This window comes from Coffea eugenioides, chromosome 5 (genome assembly GCF_003713205.1).
Source record: "Coffea eugenioides isolate CCC68of chromosome 5, Ceug_1.0, whole genome shotgun sequence".
NCBI classification, from domain to species: domain Eukaryota; kingdom Viridiplantae; phylum Streptophyta; class Magnoliopsida; order Gentianales; family Rubiaceae; genus Coffea; species Coffea eugenioides.
The window spans coordinates 48,316,554-48,337,608 of NC_040039.1; the positions used below are offsets into that span (position 1 = coordinate 48,316,554).

Sequence of the window (21,055 nt, forward strand, 5' to 3'; positions counted from 1 at the left end):
TACTAATGTGATTTCTCTTAGATCCATGTAGGTGCGTAGTGCATCCGTATTGTCCGATAGTGATTCAATCTCTGTCGATTCCCCTTGACTCAGTTAGGTTACCCCTTAAAATAGGTTAGAGTAGGAGTAGGAGTAAATGGTGACAATTAACAAAAAAATCCAAAAAAAATTCACCAAGATTCTTTATCTGGTAGAGATTTACAGCATTGATGGATGGCAAGGTTTCAACAAACTTTACATTTTGATTATATGGTTGACAGACGATCAGACGATCAACTTTGAATAGAAAAATAATTGTCCACACAGGTGAAACATTGAAGTATCCAGTCTTTTTATTTTAGCCAAAGTGCCATAAAAAGACACCAAAGCAGGAGTATAATTTTTACTGATCCTTGTTTTGTTAATAGCTATTGAATGGATATGCATGAGTCTCTGTCCATTTGCTTTTGTAACTTTATCCCTTGGAACAACACAACTTCCAAGAAAACTTTGCTGAAAAGCAAAAGAGGATTAGAAGTGCGAGAAAAATTATGGAGTAGTAGTAAAAAGTATTCAAGTGTTGGCATATTGGGTTGTCTGGGCTATCCCAAGAAGCTGCAATCATGGGTTCAACATAGCTTTCTTTTGTGTATGGGAGCAAAGGCAAGAATTAGGACTTCTTTTGGAGAAGAAATCAATCCCCATCCCACTTTTTCCAATTTTATTATAAACCAAAAAAAATTCTCTGTCAACCTCAAGCATGGCGACAACTGATGTCTGCAGAAAATTATTGTCTCCTATTGGGTTTCCTTAGAGGATCATTGGGCCCATTGGTCCCCACTATTGCCTGAGGGACCACAGGTCCGCCAACGTGCCGCCACCCAGAAATTCAATTGTTAATCGTCATTGTTGGGCCTCCCAAGTGATGCTGAAAAGTTTGAGGCTACTATTCTTTCGGCTGAATTGCTCATTCCACAATTGGTTCTATCAGCACTACTCCGACCCAATAAACCCACCCACTTCTTTCCAGCATTTATCTTGACCAAATCCAGCTACTACTATTTCCTTTTCTGCTTATCACAATTAAGTAACATTTTCCATTTTCCATTTTGTATTTTATGATTTTAACTTTGGTCTGATGTCATTTTTTGTATACGTTCTCATTTGTTATCATTATTAGTTTATTACTATTTGACTTAGGGGAAGGGAAACGAGTGGCTGATAAAGGAGAATTCATATCTTATTTTGCACTGTTCTAATTGTGGAACATAAATTATTATGACAAAATTGATATAGGCTGTAATGAGCCCTTAGCTTTACCATACCAGTTGAGTCTTCTTCTTCTTCATGATAGTATACATGTTTGTGATAACTAATGACTGAAGAAAGAATACGCGGTTGGTAGAATACATGTTTGATTGTCACGTTTATTTGGACAGCAATTTATTTGGCCAAATATATTTGCTTACATCATCATTATAATTTCCAATACACACTTTTACCTTTTCAATTACCTTTTTATCTCACATACATCACATCACAAAAAGTGCTACAGTAAAAATATCTCAAATAATTTACAATCCAAACAGAGCCTTAAGGAGAAGTTTGTGTTTGGATAGGAGTTTATTTGACATAATTATTGTAACATTTTTTTGTGATATGATGTATGTGAGATAAAAAGGTGATTGGATAGATAAAAAGATGTATTGAAACTTGTATTTATGATGCAAGCAAATTATTTTTTTCTCAAATCATCCCAATCCAAACACACTAGAATCTAATTTCAAACTTCTTGCACATATATCAATAGTTATATGTTCATAAATACATATTATTTATAAAAGATGAAAGGGTGAAAATTTAACAATTTCACAAAAAAAAGGTTTGAACATAAGTAAAAAAATAAAAAGGTTTTGACAGTGATTTGATATCACTAAAACTTTAACACAACTGAGACGGGAAAAAATGACATATAACAAGGGGATGAAAATTGAAGTAGCCGTATTTTAAATCAATAGACTTGAGTTGACAAAACAAATAAAAGGTAAAAAAAATAAAGGAACACGCAATTTGTAGTAAGAATTTCAAACATATTACTTGATATCTTGAATGTCATTTACTAATTTATTTAAAATTTCTTGCAGGATTTAAGAGTCGAATTATAAATCTTAGGGATAATTTCATAAATTTCCCCTAAGGTTTCTGACAGTCTCACACCTCTCTCCTAGGGTTTTTAAAATATCAGAAACTTTCCCTAAAACTAAGTAGGCAATCTCAAATCCAACCCAATTAAAAAATACAAACAACTAAAAATGGGGAGCTGGAGAGAGACAACAATTTGATACCACAAATGCCCTCATTGTCTTGCATTGTGAGATAATATCATATGAAAAATAACCAGAGAATTTAACAAGAATGAAACCTCAAGGGGGTGCAAGTGAAACTAATGACTGAATGAAGGCTTGAACTTCAGTTTCACACCTAGAAAGCAATGGCTCTTTTCTGGTCATTATTTGCAACGTCTGTGTGCAATGACCAATTCACAAGCCTATTTATAAGAGCAAAATGCAGCAGCAAAGGTGAGAATCTAGAGCATTCTATGTCATGTATCAAGTTTTCTTTGCCATATATCAACAATAGCTTAAAGAGACTAATTGAAATGACTTGTTGTACCCGAAACTTTCTAGGCCATATATCAATTATCAACTGGCGCCTAATTTTGGCGTCATTTTGTTCATGGCAACTTATATATTCATTAAAGGAATCTAAATAATCGTTGATTATATTAACCGTATTCATAACTAACTTAACTAAATTTGTCTAGATAATTGCAAAAATATCTGTTAACTATGCAGGTATTTAAGTATTTTTGCTAACGATGATGTAAGAAATAGGACCAAAAATTTTGTCTAGGGAGGTATCTAATATTTTGGAAACCTCAAGGGAGGGGAGTGAGACTGCTAGAAATCTTAGGAGAGGTATATGAAAATTTCCCTAAATCTTATGATGATCTAATTAATGTTCTTATCGGCGAAATTGGGTCATTCAGTAAATTATTGGGAAAATTGCAGAAACCTCCCATGAGGTTTCTAACACTCACACTCACCTCTCCTGTGGTTTAAGAAATAGCATTTGACCTCTCTTGAACTTTGCTGATTCTTTGCATATTCAGTCTAAGCTGAAAAAAGTGACATTAAAGTATTATTTTAGGAAGTGAGATGAGAAATTTGTACCAAATTTGTCCTTTGTGCTACGTACCAAATTTGTCCTTTGTGCTACATACCAAATAGGTTGTATTAGCAAATAGTATTAGCAAAGGAATGACAAAGTATTACAAATCAATGCTAATACCAAATAGTATTAGCAAAGGAATGACAAAATATTACAAATCAATTAACAATTAATAAACTTTAAAGGTTGTAGTCTTTGGACAAATGGGCATTACCTATTCAAAGTACCCGTTTTTTATGGGCATCTTACTCTCAAACATTTAATTTATGATAAATACATCTATGTTTGTAAATAAAATTCAAAAAGTGTTACAGTAATAATCTTACAAAAAGGAAATCTGTAAGTTATCTATTTAATATAGTTTTTTTCCATTACATGAACAAAGTATCGGCTCTTTATGGGCATTTTATTTTGAATTATTAAATTTATGTTAAATACATAAATGTTTGTAATTAAAATTGAAAAAGTGTTACACTAATATTTTTATGAAAGGAAAACTGATAGGTTTTTTATTTAATAAAAGTTAAATATATGAAAGTAAAAAAAAAAAAGAAATTACCCATAACATACCAACTCTTTATGGGTTTCCTTAATTATATGAACAAAGTACTAGTTATTTATGAGCATTTTACTCTGAATCATTTAATTTATGTTAAATACATAAATGTTTGTAAATAAAATTCAAAAAGTGTTACTCTAATATTTTTATGAAAGAGAAACTGATAGGTTTTGTATTTAACATAAATTAAATATGTGAAGGTAACACTTACAGGTGGGTTAATTAGTTACTTAATTTGTTGACAAGAAACAAGGTTTCTTTTGCAAAATTTGTTCATTAGGTTTCTCCAAATAACGAGGGTATAAAAGTAAAATTTTACAATCTTTTGTTAGCAAATCTGGCACAAATTTCTCATTTCACTCATTAAAATAATATTTTAATGGCACTTTTTCTAGCCCGGATTAAATATGCAAAGAATCAGTAAGTTCAAGGGAGGTCAGTGCTATTTCTTAAACCATATGGAGATGAGTGCTAGTATTAGAAACCTCAGGGGAGGTTTCTACAATTATCCCTAAATTATTTTACCTTGATTCGTCATGTAAATATTTTACTGTATCGTTCTTAACTCAAAACGACTTCCCCAAAAAAGAAAAAGAAAAAGAAAAAGAAAAAGAGAATCAGAATGAATAGGAAAAAGGAGAAATTTTCGTAGGGCACTAAAAAAAAGGAAAAATCAATAAATGAAAAAGCCAAAAAAGAAAAAGAAAAGAAAGAAAAAGAAGACTCCAACCTGATGGCCCTAACACGTCATCATCGATAGTTGCAAAAAGGGCCGGGATTGGACTGGAGTGCACAGGGCACAGGGGGAGGAACCGAAAAATGTTGCGTGTCAAATGGTTGGAGGGGAATGGGAGGCTCGTCAGCCCTTTCCATCCACAGTTGTCTCTCATTAACTCACCTCCCGTTTCTCTCTCAATTCTTTCTGACAATTTCTTCATTTGTCTTCCTCGTCTGGCCTCACACCAATATCAAACTATTTTCCAATAATCATCTATTACATCTACATACAAGATCCGCGGGAATTAGTCTAATTTCTCACCATGGCTGGCAGAGAAATGTTGCAAAAAATGAAGGTACCTACAAACTTCTCCTACCCTAGTATTGGTCGGGATATTGATACATTTTTTTTTTTTTATTTTTTTTTTTTAATCGGAGTCCGAAAATTGCATCCATTTTTCAATTTACAAAAGGCCCACGTGCACAATAATGCGGTTTGTACTTCTCTGATCATGTATTACCTGCATTCTTGTACGTTGTAACACCATATTGAGGGAACCTGGTACTCATTTTGGTGGAATTTTACCATAGTTACATGTTCAAATGTTGACTTTGCTTAGGAAGAAATGCTTCATGAACCGTATTGTTAAATGTTTTACCTCGTTAAGGGGTTTTAGTTGGGTAGAGTGTAGATAAGTAGTCTGAAGTAAATGACTCTGTTTTGGATAAGGTTGTTTATGCTTAACCAAATTAATGAAAGTTTAAAAAGATTTAATCTTTATCACAGTATTAGATAGTCGAGGGGTTTAAAAGGAAGTTTTCTTGAATCAAATGCATATTAGCAGGGATGTTACCTGACTTAGTTTCCCATCTAACTGACCATAAAAATGCAATCTTGAATTTCCCCGGCTCTTCTACTTTCTTTGGGATCAGTAGCATTTCTTTAAACCATCCTTTAGCAGGGGCCGTCTGGTGCCCAATAGATGCTGTAAAACAAGGCATACTAGCATTCAGTGCATATCTTAGCGTAGTTTTGTTAAATTGACGCCTTTATGTCAGTCTATTAGCATCTAGCCTCTTGAATCTCAGACTATTATGATGGCTTCTGTACTTCTTGTGGGAAGACAGCATATTCATAACCTAAGATGTAACTAAAGCTAAACTGAATGATAATGCTTCCCATTTTTGCAGACCTTAACATGTATACTTTGTTGTGCTTTTAGTATATAGCATGGTCTTTTATTCATTACATTCATGAAACAAGTTCAACTTTAGTAGGATATATGACCATGTTCCTAAAACTGACATTCTGGATATTATTATGGTCTTACATTCTCCCCATTTCTAAAAATATCTTTGTTGGGCAGATTCGAATTCAGTATATGACCTTCTCCCCAAAAATAAAAAGTAAAACAAAAGGAGGAAAAGAATTTAGTGAATGTTAAAATAATGCTCTTCCATTGCATAATGCTTCAATATTCCATTACTCTGTTAAGATACATAGTACAGTTTTGCTGCAATCCCGGAAACTGCTTCTGAATTCTCTTTTGTTTCTCTACAGTAAATCAGGGACAAAATACCATCTCAGGAAATAATTGCTTTGCATTTTGCAGGAAAAAGTGGGTTTAGGTTCATCTGCATCTGAAACAGGAAAAGGTAAGAGTAAAATGCACAAACATGTTACTCATGGTTATCACACAGTTGCCGGGAAAGGACATCATGCTATGGAGGATTATCTTTTTGCACAATTTAAGCAAGTTGGTGACAATGAGCTTGGTCTGTTTGCGATATTTGATGGTCATCTTGGTCATGAAATTCCCGACTACTTGCGGTCTCATTTGTTTGACAACATTTTGAATGAGGTAATGTAAACTTCTGTAGAACAGATTATCTTATTTGCTTAATAGTTATTACCTCCAAAAAAGATCGTCTTATTCCTTTTTAAATTTCTTCTCCTTCAAGAGAATGGCTGTCCTGTAAAAGTTCTGTACTTTTTTCACTGCTGTGGGGGTCTTATTCTTGGTTGATTGATTGCAGTATGATGATTCTCAATCTTAAGAATCTAAACATGCTTTTCTCCTCTTCTGTGTAGCCTGACTTCTGGACTCAAACTGAAAATGCTATTCGAAGAGCATATCGGATCACTGATGCTACAATACTAGAGAAAGCAGTTGATTTGGGTAAAGGTGGCTCAACTGCAGTCACGGCAATATTAATTAATTGTCAAAAACTTGTTGTGGCTAATGTTGGGGACTCTCGTGCTGTCCTCTGCAAGAATGGGGTAGCAAAGCAGCTTTCAGTTGATCATGAACCTAATAAAGAGAGGCGAAACATTGAGAATAGAGGTGGATTTGTTTCAAACTTTCCAGGTATGGAACTCTATAAGTAAGCAGAAATGAAATGCTAGTTACAGTTTTTGGAGGCTGTTGCACTTGCAGCTTCTTGTGCCTCTCTCAATGAAATTACAACATTTAACCAAGGTGACTTTGACTTGTCATGCTTTGTAACATGAGAATCTTGAAGCTTAGTAAACTGTGGTTTCTAAGAATGGGAAGCCTTGCTACTAGACTCTTCTTCTCGGTATCATAGGTTGGCTTTGGACCTTCGATGATACTTGTATCTCTTTGTGTTTGATTATTTTCAAATTTCAAACTTTAGTGGTATGCAAGAGTTATTTTGGTAGAATGCTTCATGAAAGAGTATCCTATGCACATGCTGCAGTCTTTTCATAGGACCAAGGTCATGCCTTAGCAATAGTAGAATTAGTTGGGTTCTCAAGATCTAAGAGATCTTTTAGTACTTTTGACTGAACATAGACTTGGCGGTAGTACGAAGCTCTTATCAATTGACTTACATTTGTTGATGATTCTTATCATTCAGGTGATGTTGCACGTGTTGATGGACAGTTAGCAGTTGCAAGAGCATTTGGTGATAAGAGCCTGAAGCAACACCTCAGTTCTGAACCGGATGTTTCTGTAGAGATCATAGATGACGATACGGAGTTTGTTATCTTAGCTAGTGATGGCATATGGAAGGTCAAACTTCTCATCTTTAAAATTAAACTCATATTTGTGATTTTCTATATTTATTAGCTGTTAATATAGGATATTACTTTGCTGAATCTTATCTGCAATCAAGTGACATGGTGGACTGTGTCCATTCATGGATGAAATGATGGGATGTTTAGTTATGCGTGTTCGTGGTATTGAAGTTATTGTGGTGCATGCTTAAAATGGATAAGAGTGAACATACTCTGAAGCTGCCATAGACAATTAATTTCAGGAAGAATACTTCCTAAAAATCTTTTCTATTCTAGGATGATTAAAAACAGGGGATTTTAAGCATCAAACAGAATTGAAATGCTGAATATAACTAGATGAGGGAAGATGGGTATCCTGCATAAGAATAAGTGAAGAGATATGTTCACCATCCTATGCTAAACAATGTATTAGGTGATGTTGTATTTCGGTGGTTCTTTTGGACTGGAGATATTTGATTGAATTGTAAGCACTGCAGCTACTTGTTAAATTAGCGCTCTGGTTTTGGTGAAAAAATGTGCTAGAAGTTGCAATTCTCATGGCAGGTAATGTCAAATCAAGAGGCAGTCGACTGTGTGAAAGACAAAAAGGAAGCTCGGGCTGCAGCAAAGCACCTTAATGAGGAAGCTGTAGCAAGGAAAAGTAGTGATGATATATCATGTATAGTCATCAAGTTCAAATGATAATTCTGGCCTACTATTCTCATTCTGTAGTTTTCTGATATGTTCTCTCAATTGTCCAGTCAATTGGCCTTGGACCTCTTGGTTTTTGTACAGGTTTTTAAAGTGCTTGTTGTCTTTGAAAAAAAATGTGCAGAGAAAGTACAGTGGCGTGTGTATAAGCTCCCAAGTAAATTGAACTCTGTTCATCATTTGTCTGTCTCAGCATGTTGATTATTCGTGATGGTTTACAACCCCTTTTTTTTTTTTTTTCCCTATACTTGCTATCGTCTCGAAAGCTTAAATGTACAATATACTGGTTAAGGTTGCTGTCGTGCTGTTGTACATAGCAGTAAAGTTTTGCCGTTAGCACATTTGTTCTCTGAAATGTAACTGTTTGGAATTTCGCTGAATTTTTACTGATTGTTCTTTCATATATGAAACATCCCTCGTCTTTGTTCACTTTCTGAGCAATCACTCGTACTGATTCAGATTCTTCATATGTTCATCTTAAAGTGATTTTTGAGATTGAGAAGACAAATTTGGGAAAGAACCGTGGTCTTTTTTTTCAAGCAAATACACTATGCGAGTCCCAAGAGTCCAGGACTCTGCTAGTTCCTCGTTCCCTTGGGGCTTTCATTTGAAAGGTGTAGAACATAGCTTCTTCCTAAATGAGGACCGTAATTGCCATGATTGTATTTATGCGCTAAGAGTGTATGCAAGAGCGAAGAGAGACCGCTTAAGGTATGCAATAGGGATAATCAACAAACTGCCCCTTTGGAGCATCTCATAAAAGAATTCAGAGTGCAATTTCAGAGGGTAGTCTCCATGCAAGTTGGTCCGCTCGAAACTATAAGCTAAAAACCAAAGGTGCTGAAACTGTAAAAGAAATCCTTGTTCGGATTTGCAGTTTTCTAAACGAATTTTTTTTTTGGTTTTTTGTGAACACATTTTCTAATCATCTTTTTATATCTTTTCTTTTCACACATATTAAATTGATACGATACATTTTTTTTTACAAAAATTCTTAAAAATAACAATCCAAACGGGATGTTTCTTTTTCATTTTCCCCTTTTTTTTTTTTACTCTCTCTCTCTCTAATGGAAGCTCTAATTCATAATATCTTGAAAAGATATTTCAACTTATGAACCAGCTTCCGCTCATCACTAGACAGATCTTCCCAAAAATATGTCTTAAGAATGTCAATTGACTCCCTAGTGATATGGTTGACAAGCTCATCTTCAATACCAAAATGCCTCCAAACTACTTCTGCTGCTCCTCAGGACAACGATCAATGATCTTAATGGTCGCCTTTTGACCTTTCTTGGCATCATCAACTGGTATGTCACTGCTATTGATTAATTCAATATGGCCAATATCAATGAACTCCTTTCGAGGAATACATAGTGGAGTTCCAATCTTTGCAACGCCATCAAGACGTCCACCCCCAAAAGAATGGGATCCTTCTTTTTGAAAACGGTGTTTGGTATGGTCTCAAGAACACGGGGGAATGCTGCATCTCCGGCAGTTCTCTTCTACTCCTCCTCCTTGAGATAATCAATATGAGGCTTAAACTGATCAAACAGCTGATAAATAACATCTGCGCAGAACAATTCGATACCCAGTTTATCTGCAAGTTCCCAAATTTCCAGCGTGACCTCGACATCAAAAGCCAAAATGGAAGCATATTCTCTCTTCTTCCCAAGCATGATGCTCCTTTCTTTGCATCTTTTTCATCCACAGGGCCAATGCTTATAATGCTGAAAGGTATATTAACTGCAGGATTCTTCAAGAATTCCAAGAGGGCTTCCAAGGAGCCAAGAGAGGCAGCTTTAACATATACTCCCTCCCCTTTTTTTTCAATCCTATTCATGGCTGATGTGATATCCTCCATTGCTTCTTTCTTAATACGTTTCACATCGTCATTTGGCTTCACAACAAAAATCCCAGAGCCAGCAATAGCATTCTCAAGACCTTGTGCTGCAATTTTGATACTCTATGCAGCATTGATTTCTATACAAACACAAACAATTGTCCTTCACTCGGAGCTCTTTCAGTGGGTGGGGTGTCAGACTCAATACTATTCGAATTCCATTAACAATAGGACCCTGCGTGCCACAAATAACTATTTGATCTCCTTCATGGAGCAGACTATTTACTAAGACCACTGCAATGGTTGTCCCAAGTCCTTTAACAACCTTAACCTCCAAAACAAATGCACTGCACTTGGTTCTGATAAGTAAGTTCCCGAACCATAGTCCTTTGAGCCCCCTGCACCAGTAAGAGTAACAAGTCTGGGACCCCTTCACCACTAATTGCACTAGTAGGCACAATGTTGAATGTCTCCCCCATATAGTTGTTTTCGTAGTACAATGCAGCGTTTATTCCTTGCTCCTGGAACTGTATGATAACCTGAGTCAGCCTCTTGTTGAATTCATTTTGCACACCTTCGGACTGTTGCTTCATTGCCTTCACTATGGGTGCATTGTAGCATATTTTCCATCCATAAGGTTTGTCAACCTTGTTGAGCGCGACTATGAATTGCGTGCCCATCAAGTTCAAAATAATGAGGGATTCGACTGTTTGGGGCTTCAAGCCATGCATGATATCAACAAAGAGAACTGGAATGTCACACAAACCTGACAATTTGTTGAGTAATGCCTCCTACATGATCTTCCTGAACATTAGTGGCACGAAGTTAATCAAGTAACATGGTTTTCCCAGCATCAACATGACCCATAACGCAGCAGATTGGAGAGCGGAGATGACATTCTAATTTTCCTACTTCTTTAAAGGAATTACCTTTTAGTTCTACAACCTCAGCTTCAGGATGAATCTGAGATTTCAAATGTGGGATTGCCTTGAACTCCTTAATGACCATTGGAGGTTTAGGCTCCTGATCACCAGAATCAACATCTACTTCAGCATCTGGACTTCTCCTGAGCAGTTTAAGATCAGCACCATCATCCCAAGTAGTATGTGTTCTCTATGTGCCTCCAATCTACGAGATTCTACCTTTTGCTTACTCGTCAAGAGTTTCCGTTCTTGCTTTTTCTTCAACCGTTTTTCTTTTTCCCTTTCCTTCTTCAAACTTTTCTGCTCTTGTGCCAATCTTTCAAGCTCTTCTTCCCTGATCCTCTCCTCTTCTTCTTCCCTCAATCTCTCCTCCTCTTCCCTTTTTCTCCACTCTTCAGCTTGTGTTAAGTAAAGCGAGCTTCTCATGGATCTCCGTCACATGCTTTGGAACTTTCCATCTTTTCATTCTTGTTCTTATATCCTTGCTCTCTCCTTGTGCAGTGCTACTACAATTCTTCATACAAGGCTTGGACGGCTTCTTCTTCTTGTCCATCTGATTCATTATGCAAAAATAACAAGGGGATACTACTGCTATTCGTTTTTTGGTTTATGAAAGAGTTTAAATCTGACAAGAAGAAACCTGAGTGTCAAGGTCTACTGATTAATGTCCTTAATTACCACTAGACTTTTTTTTTTTTTTGGGACAGTAAATGAGGCTGTAATTAATCCAGATAACAACATTTGTGTTTCCAGTTAATCAGAAGTATCTCTCATCTTCTCCTACTCTTCCTACGTCTATCATCATTTTTGCTATCGCTTTCACTTTCTTCCAAGCTCGAGGATGATTCAGACGAATCTGACTCATGAGAACTAGAAGTACCGATTCATCAGATTCAGAAAGAGGCTTCTGCTGTTGCATGGCAAGGCGAGGCATGTTCTTCGGATGCTCTAGCAGATTTTCCGTAATACCACCTAGACCAATTGATGTGAAAAAGTTGACAGAAAACCTAGTGTTTCTTGGATTATCCTTGGGAAAAATCCACTCAAAGGAGTCCCGAATTGTAGGGTCATTTAGCCGCTTGTTCAGCAAGCCGATACCAAGGTGCACAGACGATTCCTGGAAGAGAATCTGGATGAAATACGGGAAGAAGATGTTGTCTCCTCTCCTCTGTCAATCGTATGTAAGACAAAACGTGCCAAGGTAAAGCATCAGTGCTAAGCAAGTAGGCAAAAAATTTGGCCACATTACGCAGTTTACTTGTCTCAAGTCGATGGATCATAGAGTACTGTTAGACAAAGCATTTTTCAAAATTTTCTTGATGAATCTTGTTGATCATGCAAAACCGTTGGCCAAGAAGTCCATATTACGGAAGGTAAGTCCTCTTCTGGCTGCAGCACTCCAACGACATAATACACAATTCCATCTCCTGACCAGGCTCTAGCTTGATTTTCAGTAGGTTATGACCAGCTTCTTCATAATGGGCCAACACAAAACCACAATGTGTGTCAAAACAATTCCATTATACACATTATGGTTTTGTTTTGGAAAGAAAAGGAATAAAAGAAAAGAAAATAACAAGGTGTGGCAGAGGCAAGGGAACAAGATTAGGAGAAGAATCAGTATCTCATAGTAATAGTAGCTGATGGCAAAAGAAGTCCTTGGATTCTGAGCATAATCTTCTGATCTTGCAGGCAATTTTGGCTGAATTTCAAACATGCTGTTATTTACACTACTTCCCAGCCCCTAGATAGGCAGAGCTTTCCAAAGCATTTATATTTAGGGTACAAAACTGACGTGCAGCCTTGGTTTCTTACGTTTTATTGAAATAGTGAAATGTTGAATCTATTGTTGTTCCGTTTATGATCGTATTTTAAGTCTGGTCTTAACGAAGGAAGCACTGTAGAGAGCAGGTAAATTTCTTTGCAGAAAATGATGGATTATCCATGACAAATGTTAATAGGCCTTGGAGAAAGAAATGACGAGATTCTAATATACTCAACTGATTAATCTGCTGAATTTAAAATTAACCATGCCCCTTTGTTTTGATGATAAGGTCCGTGGATCAGGTAAGTAGTGAAATCATGAATCGTGGATCCCGCCATCCTGGAAAGCCGACGAGAGAAATGGTAATCCATTTCGAGTTCAAGTTCAGAATGTTACTGCTATTACCAAAATTGTCTCTCCGCTTTGGAAATTGAAGAGTGTTCTTCAGCTGCACACAAGCTGGAAACAGAAACCTTTGCATGTAAGTTTCATAATTGTTTTGATATTGCAGCTTAGTGCTTTATAATGTAATAAATAATGAATCCACATTGCTTAGATTTTAATCAAAGAAACAGAAAAAGAGGGAAAAAAAGATTCCCTGGACAGTACATTTGCCACAGAATTGGAGTAAACAATGTAGATCTGTGCGCTAGAACTTAGAGATAAAGAACTGGGGTGTAAATGAGCATAATCAAACTGAACATCCTAATATTCAAACTTATTGAATTATTTTAACGAGTTTCAAAATTTTATTTAAATTTAACTTGTTATTTGCCGAAAATAACTTGAATGAATTTTTAATCAAATTTAAAAGTTGCCGAACATAAAATGTTGTTCAACCTTGGGTTGACTAAGTGACAAATCAAGCTTGAAAGCGAGCTCTTACCAAGCCAAGCTCGATTTGAGTATTGGGAAGCATGGTTCATCTTTCAGCCTTATGAAGAACAAATATTTACGCCTCACAGGGGAGTTGAAGGTAGATTCAACACTGAAATAGTCTGGACTAACTGCTAAAGTTAGGACAATACTGCCCATTACAGACCGCATGGAGGAGAAAAGTGAAACAATTGCAAGTAGAAGTTATCAAAAGTTGTACAAACTAACTAGGCTCGAAGCTATGTCATAAATGGCATAAATATTCCATAGGATGACAGAAGAGAGTAAGCAACTAATGACTGCCTAATGGATGTGGAGTTTTTGGTGGTTCTCTGGTAAAACAATTGGGGTTCTTCCTCTTTCATCAACCTGCCTGCATTGATCTTTCTTGGCTCCCGGATTCGATCCTCGTCGTCCTGATCCTTCTCCACGAGATTCAGTAAAGTGCTTGCGGCGTCGCTCATTGTGTCCTGCTAAGCGTCGGCGACAACTTCTCTTTGCCTCATCAAATTCTGAGAGGTCGTGGAATCTGGATAGACAATATAACCAAGTCTTGGACCTTGCAAATTTGAGAACTTACGCGATAACAAAAGCAAAAGATTGTCAAGAGGAAGATAACTGGCAGAAAATAGCCAAAAGCCCATCAACTGGCATTTGTTTATCCTAATAAAGATCAAACAAGATAGAAGCTATCATGAAAGGATAAATTTGTGAAGAAAAAAGCCCGGAGATACTAGGACTTCTAAAGAATATTTATGATCTGAACTAACTGAAGTACCAGAGTATGGTCAAATTTCTTCATCACTGCTAATGAAAATTGTTTAGGGCTTGCTTGATCCATTTTTAGTCAGGAGTTCCTTGTACACAGCTTTTGTCAAACATGATTCTCAGAAAGCTAAGTTCTCCATTACGCAGATACTCTATGAACTAGTAGTCTTCAATTCCAAGATCCCACTGAATGATTTTTTTTTTTTTTTTGCTGTGTTACTGGGAAATTTCACAAAAAATGTCACTCGTATACAGCGTAATAACCAAACATATTTCAGAAGAACGTTGACTGGGATACATCACAGCTCAGTCTCCCTGACGGCATGTCAGTAAAACTGGCCATGCTTGAAGTAGGAGGCATTTTAAGTACACTATTTGATGTACGGTCGAAGGCTCAAAGGTCTTTGGCGGAACATTGACAAAAATACATTCCCTGCTACATCGTGGCATACGAGTCCATTTTGATGACCAGCTGGAATTTTAGTTTGGAAGACTTAACAGTTATCTAAAGAAGCTACACCATATAATTTTCCCAACTTGTTCAGTAATGCACAAGTATAGTGATACAAATCAAGATGCTCTTTAAACATTATCTGAAGGATTGTTCTTTAATCTTCATCTGAAGCATTTTAGGATGTAGTATTCCTAGTTGATAATCAGTAGTTCATTCGAGCCCTGAAGGACACTTGATCTATCGACAAAGAAGGCCACGGTTGCGTACTTCATTGCATGTTTAGTCACAGCTTTGACACATTTGCATATCTTATTTCCTAATTATGGGTTTGTTTTTTCCCATTTTTTCCCTGTGACAAGACAACAGAAACTTAATTTATGAATTTAATCACATTAATATTTTCCTAATCATGGTTAATTCTTCCAGAGGAGGTACGATGAGATAAACAGCTCGTAACTATGTTTCTATTAATTCGGAAATAAGCATAGAGGATTTGGGAAAGCAGGAAAAGAAAAAATTGTCTTAATGAGTCGAGTTCTACAAACCTGCTGCACTGCTGACAGAACCTCTGCTTCAGTCCTTCAACCACGACAACTTCAGCCTTAGCATGATACTCACACACCTTGTGCCTCTTGTGGTAGCTCTTTGAATCAGTAAGATCAGCCTTACAATTCTCCGCCCGGCAGCCCGGCGGTGGTGCCACTGCCACCCCTCCACCACCACCACCACCAGCACCTTCAGCAGCAGCAGCAGCAGTTCCTGAACCCCTCTTCCTTGGACCCTCATCAAAATTCATTCTTTTCTTCTTAAGCTCAGGCTCCACCTCAATTTCTGCTCCAAAACCACCATTACCATCTTCTTCTTCCTCCTCCTCCTCCTCCACCTCTTCCTCTTCCTCCTCCTCCTCCTCCTCCTCTGTGTCAGTCTCTGCCTCTTCCGTCACTTTCTTGGTTGGAGCAAACGGGGAATGCACGGCTGATGATGATTGCCTAAGGTGGTGCATGTGAGGCTCCATGATGATAGCGACCTTGTGGAGGGCTCTTTCTTTCTTATAATTCAATTCAAGAAACTAGAGTGAGAAGACTACAAGAGGAGGATGAGAAAGACTTGAAAGATATGGGGTGTGGGAAGAGTAATCAATGGAACTGAAGGCATGCTGAGACAAAGCTTAAAAAGTAGTACTAGTACAATACTACAACATTAGAGAAAGAGAGTGAGATGGAGAAAAAAGAACTGAGGGAGTGAGGACCACTACAATTTCTCCGCACTCTTCTTAGCTCCTTTTGTCTGCATCCTTCTTCTTTTTTTCTTTTTTTTCTTTTTGGGGGTACAAAGCCCCTTTGTCTGCTTGTATAGTTGTTCTTGTATTTGTATAGGCAATATGCAATCATGCATGCCCTTCTGCGATTGTTAGTGTGTGTGTGTGTGTTTTTTTTTTCTTTTTTTTGGGAATAATGAATTGGGATAAGTACTTGGGTAGTTTGAGAAATATGTAGCTTAACAGATGGAGGAGGGGAAGGCTCTGGCTTGCTCTTAGAGACTTAGGCTGAGGCTGAGGCTAACAGTAGTTGGCGTAGGTGGTCAAATTATAGTTATTAGTGTTATAAATCGTGTTGTCTTGTTTTAGTTGAACAGGGTGCCCATAAATCCCCATTCTCAGTCTTGTCGCGTGGATACACGCTCAATGATTGGATTACTTGGTGGATTCAGGTGACATGTGGTGACCGGGGAAGGATCATTTGCAACTGCAATGGGATATTTTTAGATATATCCCCCCCTATTTTTTTTCTCCCTGTCTTTCCTAATCAGACTATAATTTGTTAAATTTTTACTTAGTTGATGCATGTATTATATCTATACATTTCATACATTAGCATCTTGTGCATGAAATTTCTTCGTAAAGAAACGAACGGCCAATATAATTGCAATTCAATTACAGCAACTAGTGCCCTTGCGAGTAGTTCGATCGATTCCGTAGTCTAGTAGTTACTGGCAGGTCTCGTGATCGATATCCGTGTATTACCTCGCTTTGTATCCTTGGGGAAAAAGTCTATACCGTTTCAGGGGATTAATCTGGTCGAAAAGTTGAAATACTCCTCAATGAAAAAAAAAAATTTTTTTGCAGCAACTAGCGACTAGCAAGGTACTATAAATGCAGATGCGGCTGCATGAAAACGTCCGTCAGGTGTATCAGAGTTGTGCTCTAATTATAAAGAGGTTGGATTTTGAGATAGGTATGATTGTTAAGGGTTTCAATTCTTTAAAATTCTGCTAAGTTTTGCTTCCCTAGATCTCAAACTATATGAGTATTTTTCCCTTTTAGCATTAAAACAAACAAGGGGAAACTTGAAGCAGATGGCATTTAAGTTTAACTGAATTTGATGTCATTGTTTTCATTTTGGAGTTGTATCATCTCTCGGGAACAGGGGGCCATTATGTTGGTGTAACAAACAGCCAATCAAGTCCCATGTGTTCGAATTGCAACTAGCAAAAGAGTCAGCAAAAATCAAGAGGGAAATTATGTTGTTGAACTTTCCGTGAAAATTTACAGTTGAATATAAGGATTGTTTTGTCTTGAATAACACACAGGTTCTCTTGAGATTTTTCCAGAGTTGCAAAACTATATGTAGTCTTATCATTTTCTTGCAGAGGTAACCTTGGAATAAGGTGTTGTGACTATAACAAGTTTCCCTAAAATCCAGTGCTTAATTTATCATAATATTTTCTTTGGCTGGCGTCTCAATGTTACTAAAGAAACAATGAAATTAAACTATGGTTAAGATTCTAGATGCAAAAGCCAACAGCCATAAAAGCTTTTAAGCACAGTGCTCGGTTAATGCAGGTGTGCATTATTCAACTGCACAAATGACAGTTGAGAATCTCCAGCCAGAACCCAGAATGATAAACTAGTGTGACTAAATATTTCACCAGCCAGAGCCCAGAATGATGAATTGGCTGGTGGCCAGGCAAACTGAGGAAAGCCTGCCTGTTCTTCTGCTGCTTCTCCCTTTTGGAGGACTTGTTGCATCCCTTTCCAACTCATTATGCAGCGCAGGCAGGAATTGAAACAAGGTTGAAGGGTCCGGTCTCTCCAGCCTGCGTACAATTTCTGTACAAGTTGTTCGTAATCAGCTAAACAATTTCTGGCTGCATTCGGGAATCTGTACGTGCCTCGCTACAACCAGAGATTCAAAGTTGATACTTTATTACTTCCAAAATCAATGACATGCGCAATAATTCAATGATCCTTGTTTGTTTACAAGAAGCAAAACGTTTCCCATCGCTTTCGTATTCATGTATCATATATGGCCCTCAAGCCCTGAACAACAATAATGCTTTCTTACAAAAAAAGGTTAAAAAATAATAATAATGCTTCTTTTTTCTTTCTTTTTTTCATGAATATATGTTTATCTGTATCTATCTATGTGTATACGTTATATATGTCAAAATTTATTTTTACTGATAAGGAGTATAAGTGGATTTTCTTGAAGATTACTATGACCTGACCTCTTGAGAAGAACGTGTCGCTAATTGCACTTATTTCCTTAAATTTTGTCATAATCGTCAGACCACCTTTGTGCTTTAATTTTAATTGGTATTCAATACAAATACACAGTCTCTCTCAAACATAAATTTTTTATTACTCCATAAATTTCTAGGAAAAAAAAAGAGAAAAGCAAACGTTTAATGCCATGTACAAAAAATCTTTTCACTAAAGGGGAAGTCAAAAAATTCATTCAGCTAATTCTGTCTCCACTTTCGGGTTCGGGTTTGTGTTTGGTAAGATCTGATGCGGCTTACTTATATATATATATATATATATATGAAAGTAACTATTTTAATCAGAGTAGTTTCTCACTCCTCTGTATCATGCCTAATTGAAGAAAATTAATGGGTATGGGTCATTTGGATTTTACCCATATTGAATCCTATTTGGATTGTATTATATGTTTCAAAATTATCTCTAATTTTAAAATAACTTTAAAAAATAACTAACCTTGTTAATGATATTTCTTTAAAAACAACTAATCTTATCTTAATGATTCTGCTTTCTATCAAATTATTACATATAGAACTATAGTAAAATCTTTTTCAAACCACAATTATTGAAATCTTACATATTCCAAATTACTTCCTTAATCATAATTACTAAAATCTTACATACCCAAATTACTTCCTTTTACCACCATTTCGTTGATTAGTATTTATATTGTTCATCATTTCTTCCCTTAATTTTGAATTAATTTAGTGTAAAAAAGAGAATTAACTATTATATCGATAGATTTACCAATATTGTTAGAAACTGAATATTTATTGATAAAGAAAAATGAATTGTTGGTTTTTTTCTACTTCATTAAATATAAATATATAGTTCTAGATTCATGATCATTATAAAAATTTAAATTGTCTAAAAGAACATTTGTAAAAGAAAAAGATCTACCAAATTTTTGATATATATATCTGTGTGTGTGTGTAAAAAGTAGATATTTTAATAAGAGTTGTTTTTCACCCCTATTTGGCATGCTAAATTAGGGATGGCAATGGGGTGAAGCCCGCCGGCTCCCACCCAGCCCCGCTTCCCTTGCTTAACTAATAAAAAGTTGTCATATAATTTTTTATAGTCAAATTTTAGCAAATAATTAAGTACTAAAATATCAACACATCACCAAGTTATTATCCATTGTAATTTCACAATTGAAATCCAAAAAAACAATTGAACAAGAGTTATTCGAATATAATCCAACATTATGAAACAAATATAACTAAAGTAGTCAAGTTTTCACTTTTGATACAAATATAATTACTAAGTCATTATTGAGTTTTTTTCGAGAAAAAAAGTGTTATTATGTTAAGTATAATTATGAATTTAGTATAAATGTATTAGTTAATTAAATATAACTAATTAATAATTTCTATTAGTAGACATGCATAATTATTAGTATAATTAATAATATCAATTATATTACATATACTAAAATCCATTATATAAACATATAACTAATAATATCATTATTATAAATTTGTAACTAATTAAATTAAATATTATATATAATTATACATATATATTTATTATTTTTTAACGGGTGGCAAGGCGGGGGATGAGGCAGGGGTAAATTCCTGCCCCTGCCCCATTTCTAAAGAAGGGAAAAAATTACCCTCGCCCCGCCCCACCACCTGCCCCATTAGCCCCCCGTGACACCCGTCCCAATTGCCATCCCTAATGCTAATTAAAGAGAATTAATGGGTTATGAGTCACTTGGATTTTACCAATATTGAATCCTATTTGGATTATATTATATGTTTAAAAATTATCTCTAATTTTAAACTAACTTTAAAAAGAACTAATTTTATCTTAGTGATATGGCTTTGAAAACAACTAATCTTATCTTAATGATTTTGCTTTCTATCAAATTATTACATATAGAACTATAGTAAAATTTTTCTCAAATCACAATTATTGAAATCTTACATATTTCAAATTACTTTCTTAATGACAATTATTGAAATCGTATATACCCAAATTACTTCCTTTCACTACCATACTGCTGATTAGTATTCTTAATTTTGAATTAACTAAGTGTAAAAAAGAGAATTAACTATTACAATGACAGATTTACTAATATTGTTGGAAACTGAATATTTATTGATCAGGAAAAATGAATTGCTAGATTTTTTCTACTTAATTAATATGAATATATAGTTCTAGGTTTAAGGTCATTATAAAAATTTAAATTGTCTAAAAGAACATTTGTAAAAGAAAAAAAAGAAAATCTACCAAATTTTTGATATGAGGTACATTATTTGAAGTATACCATCATATTATTGTGAAAGTATGTAAACAAAATTTTAAAAATTAGTAAATAATTGAACATTTAGAATACATTAATTTTTTTAAAGTTAGTGGATGAACATATAGGATTGTTGTTAATTTTTGCATCTAAATTATTTATATTTGTATAAATTCACAATAAATAAAAAAAAGACCGTAAGGCATGGACAAAATTCAAGTAATACTTGAAAATTATCTGCAGTCTTTTGACTGCCAGTACAGAAATCTCCCGAAATTAATCAATCTAATCATGTAATTCATAAGAAAGATGAATAGAGCCTGCTATTAAACCTTGACCACCAAAAAGATCTTTAAAAAAAAAAAAAAAGATTCTTGTTACTGGTCTCATTATTTCTTAATGTTTGAATAAATCTTTTCTAGCT

The 21,055-nt window shown here is 35.5% G+C and overlaps 2 protein-coding genes and 1 pseudogene across 4 annotated transcripts; 1 reads left to right on the forward strand and 2 right to left on the reverse strand.

Annotated features, from left to right (window-relative positions):
- The first annotated feature begins 4,577 nt into the window (after positions 1 to 4,577).
- Positions 4,578 to 8,596, forward strand: LOC113772045 (probable protein phosphatase 2C 39). Its single transcript, XM_027316583.1, has 5 exons — positions 4,578 to 4,842; positions 6,100 to 6,348; positions 6,579 to 6,855; positions 7,367 to 7,521; positions 8,070 to 8,596. The coding sequence occupies exons 1-5, from the start codon at positions 4,810 to 4,812 to the stop codon at positions 8,205 to 8,207; spliced, it is 852 nt and encodes a 283-aa protein (XP_027172384.1). The 5' UTR covers positions 4,578 to 4,809; the 3' UTR covers positions 8,208 to 8,596.
- A 701-nt stretch (positions 8,597 to 9,297) lies between these two features.
- LOC113771922 lies at positions 9,298 to 11,405 on the reverse strand (annotated as a pseudogene).
- Positions 11,406 to 13,687: 2,282 nt separating this feature from the next.
- Positions 13,688 to 16,079, reverse strand: LOC113770469 (squamosa promoter-binding-like protein 3). 3 transcript variants are annotated; one of them, XM_027314933.1, is made up of 2 exons: positions 15,388 to 16,065; positions 13,688 to 14,179 (listed from the first exon to the last, which is right to left on the reverse strand). In XM_027314933.1, the coding sequence occupies exons 1-2, from the start codon at positions 15,855 to 15,857 to the stop codon at positions 13,924 to 13,926; spliced, it is 726 nt and encodes a 241-aa protein (XP_027170734.1). In that variant the 5' UTR covers positions 15,858 to 16,065; the 3' UTR covers positions 13,688 to 13,923. The 3 variants fall into 3 exon arrangements, with proteins under 3 accessions (XP_027170734.1, XP_027170735.1, XP_027170736.1); XM_027314934.1 differs by having other exon boundaries at positions 13,688 to 14,149; positions 15,388 to 16,056; XM_027314935.1 differs by having other exon boundaries at positions 14,110 to 14,195; positions 15,388 to 16,079.
- Between the last annotated feature and the right edge of the window lie 4,976 nt (positions 16,080 to 21,055).

Coding starts and splice junctions, on each gene's coding strand:
- LOC113772045 (XM_027316583.1), top strand. CDS start 4,810: ATGGCTGGCAGAGAAATGTTGCAAAAAATGAAG. Junction 4,843..6,099: donor AAATGTTGCAAAAAATGAAG/GTACCTACAAAC, acceptor TGCATTTTGCAG/GAAAAAGTGGGTTTAGGTTC. Junction 7,522..8,069: donor CTAGTGATGGCATATGGAAG/GTCAAACTTCTC, acceptor TTCTCATGGCAG/GTAATGTCAAATCAAGAGGC.
- LOC113770469 (XM_027314933.1), bottom strand. CDS start 15,857: ATGGAGCCTCACATGCACCACCTTAGGCAATCATCATCAGCCGTGCAT. Junction 14,180..15,387: donor TTCTGTCAGCAGTGCAGCAG/GTTTGTAGAACT, acceptor CAAATTTGCAAG/GTCCAAGACTTGGTTATATT.